The sequence below is a fragment of the Glycine soja genome, chromosome 1 (genome assembly GCF_004193775.1).
Source record: "Glycine soja cultivar W05 chromosome 1, ASM419377v2, whole genome shotgun sequence".
Classification (NCBI taxonomy): Eukaryota; Viridiplantae; Streptophyta; class Magnoliopsida; order Fabales; family Fabaceae; genus Glycine; species Glycine soja.
Window position 1 is genome coordinate 43,983,612 of NC_041002.1, and position 10,970 is coordinate 43,994,581.

Here is a 10,970-nt window from a genome sequence, read left to right on the forward strand (position 1 = left end):
CCTGCTTTTGTCATATACAATTGTTTCTGTATGCATGATTTCATTTTGATTATTCATTTATATAAATATTTTTAGGCTTGTACTTATCTTCTTAACAACGCATGCATCACAGAGTTGCAACTACTAAAATGATTTATTAGAAAAGTCAAATCCTTGTATATGCAACTTTTAAATTTTTAAATATACTTGTTAATCTGCAAACCTAATCTTGATTTGATGACAAAGAAAATGCCAACCCACATGGAATAATGGGTCCGGAAGCCATTTTTTATAACCCATGCTGGTTTCAAAAAAAGCAGCGCATGCAGGTTGGAGCATACTAAGTTGACATTTGCTTTGATATATTTTAGTCCAGTGGTACTGGAACAAATTGTAAATTTCGTAATTATACACCCATGTTTTTTTCCGTTAGCTAATCTGTAAATATATATGTAATTAAAGACTAAATATTCTTTATACGCTAAACAGACTAAATGTTGATCAGCGTGTTTCACGAGTTTTATATATGATATAATTTAGATAAAATAGAAATAATTAAACATTGAAATATTTCAATAAACTATAAAATAAAATAATTGTGAATTTTTTGTTGAGATCTTATGAATTAAGGAAGTTGTCAAAGACAGAGAATGATTTTCTTGAAATGCATTTTTCTGAAGGAAGTTCTCAACCCCTGAGCCTCACATTGCAGAGTAACTTCTCGATTTTCCTAATCAAGACCCGACAGTCAAACAAATCCAACAATTTCTCAGAATTCTTATCTAATAAAATTTTATTCATCATGTTGCTGAAGAAGGATCCTCCGCCTGGGGGACCAAAACAAATTAAGGCAGTGGAAGAGCTGAAGATGACAAATGGTGTTCTAAGAGTATTGATTAAGAAATTTAAAATAAAAATATTTTTATTGAAAAATGAAAAACTGTTACTCATGATTTGTTTTATTCTCTCCTATGATTTATAAAATAAATATTTTTTCTTTTTAATTTTTTAATTAATACACTAAGAATACTAATCAGTAAGATCCTAAGAAGATAGCTCAAAATCCACCTACTTTAAAAATCCTTGGAGCTGGATAAAGAATCATAAAAATTGATGCAAATGATAATTTTTGGGGAGTTGTTCTCATAGAAGTGCCCTAAAAATATTTATTGTGACCATGGTAGTGGACACGTCAAAGAAGCAGAGAAACATATCGTCATACCAGTACTTTTAAGGAAGCATTAACAGTCAGAAATGAAATCAAAAAATTTGATTTTCATCTAAGAGGTCATAGTTTTGAAGTTTATATGGACAATCACCTTTTCCAAAGATCCTTCAATTTTCATCTAACACTGGTTTTCTCGTTATGACTTTTATCAGACACATCAAAGGAACTACAATATCATTTCAGATTTTATCCTCAAGGCCTTCCAAAACAATTCAAGTCATAACCAGGCTAAACAAGTTTCCTTTTATCTTTATGCTTAAACCATTACCAATAAAGCTAAGACAGTCAAAGACATCTCATTTGGATTAAGTCAGTCCTCTACTCCTAAAGAAGAAATCCAAGCATACGCCAAATCTGAACACCTCATGCTTTCAATCCTGAAAATCCTCCTTTTGGAGGAATTTTTGAAGTTTTTTGTCTGTCCTGATTTGATATTTCTGAAGACACTTTATGGTGTATCTGGTGCATAATGATAATTGCTATGATTACTTTTATTTGTAATCATAGATTCATAATTCACAATTATTATCTCATATTTTTCTTATTTATTGCTATGTTTGCTCTTATTTTAATTAGATTATTCATAGTTTTAGGAGTAATATTATGTAGTATTTTTTCTGAGTCAGCGCATCGGTATCTCCCAATTCACTCAATCAGATTATGTACTTTAAATTCTACGAAACTTATTAGTTTTTATGGTTGTTTTCCAATTAAAGCTCTCAAATGTCGAACTCTTAATGTTAGGAGTGATGAAACTAAGTATTAAGAATATAACTTTTCTCCCTCTCGGAAATGAAGTGTAAAATGATCTCAGATGGAAGTCATGAGAAAAGGTTAAATAATTATTTTGATATTTTATCATATTTTAAAAAATTTATTTTAATTTTTTATCGCATTTTGTTATTTATAGCTTTGAAACAGAGATAATTCATTATGTCCTTAGAATAATCAATCATTTTGTTCATAGAGACATAGAGTATGTCAGAATGCCATCCCTGCAATAACAGAATTCCACTAATTATCTAACATGCAGCTGAGCAAGAAATGCTAACGGTCATCACGCGTAATCCTCCAGGTGAGTGGGCCTCCAAGTTGCCCTCTTGGGTCTGCTGTTTCCTTGGTTTGGATTGCTATCATAGTTTCTACTTCAATTTTATCATTCATGGATCTTCTTTAATAGAATGGCGACATGTATGGTAGTGTCCCATCAAAAGAATGGCAACAACTCAATCTTACAACAAGTCAAAAGAATAGTATATAACTAAATACGTACTGAATTCTGAAATTATCATACCAACCACGACAACATCATAAATACAAGAAATTATTATACTTTCAAAGCCCATCACATGTTTATGGCCTTAACCAATAAATCTACGTTACATGTCAGGTAAAAATTGTCCAGAATAAAAAATTCATGATGAACTCGAAACATGTAATAATTTCTTCACAGAATACACATCAGAAGGATTCACGAGTTTGAACCCTAACGGAAAACATCACACAAAGCTAAGCAACACCACAAGTGAGGGCTTCTATATATGCCTCTGGAAGAGGAAACTGAGAATCCGAGAGTGTAATTACAATGAAGCCAAAAATTATCTAATAGAATCAGGTTACAGATTAATCCATAGCCATATAAGATGTGTTGTTATTTAATCAAAATTAGAATTTTATTTACTAATCAACATTGACTTCAAATGTCAACCTTTATAATGCATGTTATCAAAGTAAAACCAATCATCAGCATTGACATTAAATGCCGACCTTTATTATAAATATTGCCAATAAAACACTTTTCTTTGTTTGAATTACATATATAGTAACTAATTAAAGAACTTCTTTATATAGTAATAACACATTACAACCATAACCCCGACCATTGTCCCTCCCAATTTAAAACCGTAAAAAGCATATCAATAATGAAGAACATAAACGTTGTACTCAACCGTAGCTTGCATGGTCTTAGGATCAGAAGAATGAGTCTTGACCAGGGCATATCCCCTAGCAAACCGGAAAATCCCACTACCACCAATCACAGGCATCTCCCTGCTAACCTTGCTGAGAGCCCTATTCCTTCCCATAATGGTGATGGTGCTGCCATTGTACTTTCCTTCGGTTAGGGCGAAGTTCATGACCATCAGAAGGCTAAGCTCCGACCGCGACGCCGACGCGTAGAGCCCTTCGGCCCTCCCCACTTGCTTCGAGCTCAACTCCGGTCCCAAGGTTAAAGGGTTGTCTAAGATTCTTACCAAACCAAACGAAGTGGTTGTGTTGTATTTTGGAACTGAGGGAATGATTTGAATAGCGGAGGGGTTGCTTCCGGTCAATATGTCATGCCAATAGAACCTGAAATGGCTGAGTTTTTCTTTGGTTTTCAGGCCCAGGAACTTACGGTTTGGTGAGCCCACGAAACCTGTGCCATCTTCGGCAGTGACAGAGGTGAGGGCAATGATGGAAAGAAAGAAGAATATGAGGAATTTAGTAACCATGGTTTAGTGATTACTATTGTTATATATTATTATAGACAGAATGTATAATGTGGAGAATGAGCTAGAGAATGTGGAGAATGAATAGAATGAACGGAAGAATTAATAGACAGAAGTTGAATGTGGAGAATGGAGAGAATGAATGGAGAAATTTATAGAGGGAAAGTGAGGAAATCAATGTTGGGAAGCAATTGAGTACGTGTGGGTTTGGCACATAGTTACTAGTTTCGTGGTACGGGTAAAGGTACGCAACTGACATTATTATCATAAAATTTCTTGTAAAGAGAAATCACCAATCTCAGCAAGCAGCACGCAGAATAGTGAATTCCATCCATATATCATATATGATATGTGGAGTTTTTGATAGAATTACTATGACTTGGTATTTCATGCAATGAAATATATATAGAACCATGTAGCTAGCCTTGAACAAACACTTCTTTTGTTTAGAAATCATATATTTTTTTATTGAAAATAATCATATTTAAATTAGATAAGATCATTATATGAATGACAATCATATTTAAATTAGATAAGATCATTATATATGAATGACAAAGTTCTCTTTTTAAGTATTTAACGTATTTGTATACTTAAAATTAACAACAAAACACGTTAGAGGTACTGATTGAAGACAACACATACGTGTATTTATTTTTTTTTTCCATGTTTCTACATTAAAAGGCCGGCTCTCCAATCTTTTTTCTTTTTTTACAATGATATATTTCTTTAATTATAGTTAAAGTTAATTTCTTTTGAAATGTTGATATTATTTAAATGAATTTTACCACTCTTAAAGCCATATACTTATGCATATAGATAAACTTTGTTTTAGAGAAATCGTTGTATTTATTAACTTTTTTTATTAAATTTTCAAGAAAGTTTTACGAGAAAAAAATACTTTTCAAAAATTCTTTCCCTTCCGTTTTTACTCTTAATTCAATTAAGTGAATTTTAGTACAAGACATAAATATTAACTTTTCAATCTAGTGAACTTTCACATAGTCATAAGGGGGATATATAAGTTTTTTCTTCTTCTTAATTTAACTGAACAACTCAATTTAGAAGATAAAATAATCAATCTTAATATCGTCGATTAGATATTAAAAGGTTAATATTCTAGCATATCACAGTTTATATATGTGCATGTAAAATTAACCAATTATTAGTTTACCTCTTAAAAGAGGAATTATTATTATTATTATTATTATTATTATTATTATTATTAATTCTTGACGTAAATATGTTTTTATCCATGAAAAGTTATCAAAAATTTTCATTTAATCTCTAATAAAAATAATTCTTAACATTTGTTTCCCAAAATGTATTTTATTTTGTATTTCATATCTCTGCCGATATAATAGCTCTGAAAATTAACCAGTCTATAAGGGATTCCTCTAATGTCTTGGTTAAGCGAACTAGAGCAAAGCTTGTTCGGAAGCATTGGCGTTGACCAGGCGTACCTCATGTTTAATTCTTCATTGTCATATAATTGCTGCGGTTTATTTTATTTCCTCCTAACTATGTCTATACGATTTCGTCAAAAAAAAAAAAAAAAACTAAGTCTATACAAACATCTGAATTACAATGAGTACGGAGTAATTAATTAATTTATTAGTGGGTCGCAATGTAAGTTCAACTATTTTGACGCTTTCACCTTCAATAAAATGGAGTACTTTAATAAGGAGAAAAATTTATTGAAGGTAAGACATCATATTAAGTTATCATTAATTAATTCAATTATATAAGTTGGTTGACAAAAACCATTCCATACATATGGAGAGTTTTTGACGTGCCCATGTTAATTTGGAGTATTCATACTGTTGTTTTTTTATCAATAAAAGTTAAGTTGTATTATTATATTATTATTTTAAAATTTAATGATAATTTTTTTATATATTACAATTGTAACTTTTTAATTTCACAAAATCAAACATTCCTTTTCAAACTAAAAAAAAAAATATTTGCAAACATATCCACACACTCAGGTTCAAACCGAAACCTCAACAAACTCATAATTTGGTTCAGTATGGCTTCCTCCTATAGTACTTCTTCACTACCACCCCCAATGACGGCACTTCCTAACCAAGATACAATTTTTATGATTATTTCATGTTTGGAAGGGTCTACTAAAAAGGCAGGTTTGAAACCACTGGTAACTCTTTTTTGCTACATTATCTTTGTTATGCAATGCCGTCATTGATGGTGATAGTGAAGAAGGACAGAAGGGGGAAGTCAAATTCAACCGGAATGAGAATTGGTTGATGTCTTAGTTTGTACCTGAGCATGGGTATGTTTGCAAAGGTTTGTTTAGTTTGAACTGGAACGTTTCGTTTTGTGAAATTAAAATGTTCAAATTCTTTTTTTTAAATATTTTGATTATACAGGACTAAATTGTAATATATAAAAAATATCATTAAATTTTAAAATAATAATATAACAATACAGCTTAATTCTTATTGGTTGAAAATACACCGGTATCAACACTCCAAATTAGCATGGACATGGTAGAAATTCTCTTACGTATATTTATTATAAAATTAATTGTTTTTGAGAGCTAAAAGGATTTAAATTGTTTGATTTATGTACAGCTGAGGAAAGGATCAGCTCGCTAAGTTAGCTCAAGTGGAACGAAATATATGCGTTTAAATTGAGTAAAATTCTTTCGGTGGATTTGATTCAAATTAATGTACCATTGAGGAGTTAATCTCAATCATATTAACTTAAATTAATATGCATGGTTTTATTTGTAGAGAAAAAATAAGTAGTAACATTATAAAAAAATTTACAAAATCATTAAATCACAATTCATCATGATAAGTTTATTGACTTTTAAACTAATTATTTTAAAGTAATTTAAACAATAATTTATAAATTGGATAATAATATAAGATTATTTTATATTGTCAATGCATAGACATTAAATTCTTGTTTCTATTTGTTTATTGGTTAGTTTTTTCAAATTTCATTAAAAATCATAAAATTAATATTTTTTTTAAGAGACTAAACAAAACAGACAGTGCTGAAATCAATCTTAAAAATCTATGAAAGTTTATCATCGTTATAAAAAATCACAAATAAAAACTATTAGTGAAAGAGTTCCATTACTCAGTCTTAAAATGTTGAAACAAAAGACCCTAGATTCTTAAGCCTATTGAAGAAGTACAAAGCATCCATCCTTAGAGTAGGTAGGGTTTTGACACATCCAGACATTAAAGAAAGAAAATCCGACAGTAAAATTCGATTAAATGATTTAAAGTGAACGACACAATTTATAGATGAGTTTAATTTATAGATTTATAAATTGATTGATTCACAAAAGAAATAATGCATATACATTGAGCATGGTTTTAAACTGAGGTTTGAAACCACAATTGCATCCGTAACATCATAGTATTTTGGCACTCGTAATTGCATCACAATCATAATTGTGATCGCATTAGTCACAATTATCCGCAATGTAAAAGTTTTTGTTTTATCACAACCCCAATTTAAAACCATGATACCATGGTTAACTCAGTATATTTGCATTATTTCTTTCGTGAATCGTCAACCAGGGGTGTGCGCTTTTCTGGCGACAGTTATTGTCATCATAATTAAAGGTCCTGGCATGGTTAGTTGGAGGGGGATCTACAGTCCTCTGTTACCATGTTATACATATGTATACATCACATAATTAAATGAGTTACGATTATTATTTTATTAGTCAAAATATTAAAATAGTTTAATTAATATAAAATTAATTATGGTTAAGGGTATATACATGTTATCAAAGACTAATTGTGTAGATATTATTATATAGTGATATTATAATTTGATGAGGGACCAAATTATAATTATCAAATTTGAGGTAAGTGATGGCACATAAGAGGTTATGATCCTGTTCTTGGAAAAGAGTATAGTTTTCCTCTTCTTTTCTCTTTATCCCCATCAGAGAAGAGAAAATCCTAGAGAAGGAGAAAATTTCTATACATTTGAAAGATCATAAAATCAATCTTGATATTCATCAATCTTTCGTCATTCCATTATGACTAATCCAGGTACGCTTCCGCATTTAGTTTTTGATTTTGAGTATGGGAACACAATGGGATTTTATTCATCTTTATGCAGTAATTTTTCTCTACATGGATAAAAAGCATGTGGTTAGGATTGATGATTGTCTGTTAGAATCAACTTATGTTGATTGATTGAATCCCTACAAATTGGTATGAGAGCCACCCATACTTGGTTAATGTATGATTTTGGAAATTTTATTTATTCAGGCTGCTGGCATATTCTAAATTTTAAAAATGAATTTAGATATTTTACATATTGTTGGTAAGATCAAGAAGATTACTTTAGATATTGTTGGTAAGATCAAGCAAATTACTTCAGGCTGCAGTAAATCAAAATAACAATCATAGGCTTCTAAAATTTAAAATAAATAAATAAAGTTAAAATAATTTACTCTAGAAATGTTTTAATTTTGGATTTGGTGCATCAATGCTCAAAATTTAGCTATGATATATCATTTTAATTGTTTAACATTTAAATGAGCTAATTGAATCAAGATATCACCAAAGTGACCTCTCTTGTGTAGATTGTTGATGAGAAATGTTAACGTGTGTTTATTTATATGAATGGTAATTGGCAGGAAAGTTACCATTTAACTAAGTTACACCTGTGATGTTAAAATGTGTGATATAATTATGAGGTTTTGCATGTGAATGATAAGTCACATCAAAAGAGAGGTTTTGATATGCTTTTATTATCAATAGATAGGATTTACCATTATTTAAATGCATTATGACTGTTATGTGAGCTTATTGTATTATTTGTTTTGATCTTTTCATTTGTTCTAGTTCTTAATGGTACAAATTTTAAGGACAGGAAATAAAACATGCAAATTGTTCTTGGTTGTAGGATTCATACCTCGCATTAAGGATTGAGAAACCCCTTTCTCCTATGGATTCCAGTACCTCTAAACAGGAAACTTCATGAGAAGTGGGATCACTCAAATCGCATGAGTCTTATGATCATTAAGCGCGCGGCATCCTTGAGGTCTTTAAGGGCACTATTTCAGATGGTATAACTAATGCCAAAGAATTTCTTGTTGAAATTGAAAAGCGCTTTACAAAATGCAATAAGGCGGAAACAAGTACTCTTCTCCAAAACTTAATTTTCATGAAGTATCAAGGCAAAAGAAATGTCAGTGAATACATTATGGGAATGTCAAATATTGCTTCAAAATTAAGGGCACTAAAGCTTAAGCTGTCAGAAGACTTGCTTATTCATTTAGTGCTAATTTCTCTACCTTCACAGTTTAGTCAATTTAAGATCTCTTACAACTTTCAGAAGGAGAAATGGTCTCTCAATGAGCTCATTTGATAATGTGTTCAAGAAGAGGAAAGACTGAAGCAAGAAAGGACTGAAAGTGCTCATGTTGTGAGTACCTCTAAAGACAAGGGCGAAGTAAAAAGAACTGAGGAGCTCAAGAATGAAGCTGTTAAGGGTCCAACACAAAAGAAACAAAATCAAGGTGACAATTGTTTCTTTTTGCAGTAAGCCTGGACATCTAAAGAAGAAATGTACCAAATATCATGTTTGGCATGCAAAGAAAGGTATGTTTCTTACTTTGGTATGTTCTGAGGTCAATTTAACTTCTGTACCTAGAAACACTTGGTGGTTAGATTCTGGTGCCACTACTAACATTAGTGTTTCAATGCAAGGTTGCTTAGGCAACCGGAAGCCAATTGATTTTGAAAGATGGATCTATGTTGGAGGTGGTAAATCGGTGGAGGCGGAAGCTATAGGACATTTTAGATTATTATTATGTACTGATTTTTATTTGGACTAGAAAGACACTTTTTTTGTACTATCATTTAGATGGAATTTGGTTGCAGTTTCTTATTTGGACAAATTGGGTTATTTGTGTTCATTTGGAAACAATGTGTTTAGGGTGTCTTTTAATTCAAATATTGTTGGAACTGGTTCACTCTTGGCTTATGATAATCTATATTTACTTGATACTATAACTTCCTATGGTGAATCCTTTAATGTGGAATTGTGTGGTACTAAGCGTAGAATTGATAATACAAACTCAGGAGCATTATGACATAAGCGCTTAGGTCACATTTCTAAGAACAGAATTGAACGACTTGTGTCAAACGAAATCTTGGATTCCATTGACTTCGCAAGCTTTGATGTTTGTGTTGAATGCATTAAAGGTAAACAGACCAAAAGCATGAAATTAGGTGCAAATAGAGCTACAGACGTCTTGGAATTGATACATACATACATTTGTGGACCATTTCATACACCTTCATGGAATGGTCAACAATATTTTATATCATTCATAGATGATTACTCCAGATATGCGTGCCTATTTCTTATACATAAAAAGTCACAATCTCTAGATGTGTTCAAAACATTTAAAGTTGAAGTTGAAACTCAACTCAACAAAAGAATCAAGAATGTCAAATCTGACCGTGGTGGTGAATACTATGGCAGATATGACGGCACTAAAGACTGCAGCTTACATTCTAAATAAAGTGTCAACCAAGGCAGCTGCCAAAACACCTTATGAGCTTTGGGTTGGGCAAAAGCCTAGTCTGAAACATTTTCATGGGGATGTATAACTGAGGCAAGGCCTTATAAGCCAAATGAAAGGAAATTGGACTCCCGAATAGCGAGCAGCTACTTTATTGGGTTATTTTGAAAGATCCAGGGGTTATAAATTTTATGATCCCAAATTAAAAACAATTTTTGAGACGGAAACTGTCACATTCTTTGAGGATATTGAGTTTGGGTGAAAGAATAAGGTTAGAGACTTTGTCTTAGAGGAAGAATCAGTAACAATTCCAAAACTGATTCATATAGTTGCTTTTGATAAAGCAAATTCAAAACCTTTACAAGATATTGTTATTGAATCTCCCACTCGAGATAATTTGGTCATTCGTGAAGAACAAACTCAAGATCCTCAAGAACTTATGCTTCATGAGCCAATACCTTTGTGGAGATCTACAAGAGAAAGGAGAAGTGCTATTCCAGATGATTATGTGGTATTTCTCCAGGAACATGAGGAAAATAATGGTATGATGAAAGATGACGCAGTCAACTTCCATCAAGCCATGCAAGATTCCAACTCAGAAAAGTGGATTGAAGTAATGAATGAGGAGTATAAGTCCATGCAAGACAATAAGGTTTGGGAACTTGTCCCATTACCAGAAGGTGTGAAACCTATTGGTTGCAAATGTGGAGAGGTATAACGCTCGTCTTGTTGCGAAGGGCTATAC

The 10,970-nt window shown here is 31.6% G+C and overlaps 1 protein-coding gene across 1 annotated transcript; it reads right to left on the reverse strand.

Annotated features, from left to right (window-relative positions):
* Positions 1 to 2,975: 2,975 nt before the first annotated feature.
* LOC114405209 (dirigent protein 19-like) lies at positions 2,976 to 3,933 on the reverse strand. Its single transcript, XM_028367841.1, has one exon. The coding sequence runs from the start codon at positions 3,697 to 3,699 to the stop codon at positions 3,124 to 3,126; it is 576 nt and encodes a 191-aa protein (XP_028223642.1). The 5' UTR covers positions 3,700 to 3,933; the 3' UTR covers positions 2,976 to 3,123.
* Between the last annotated feature and the right edge of the window lie 7,037 nt (positions 3,934 to 10,970).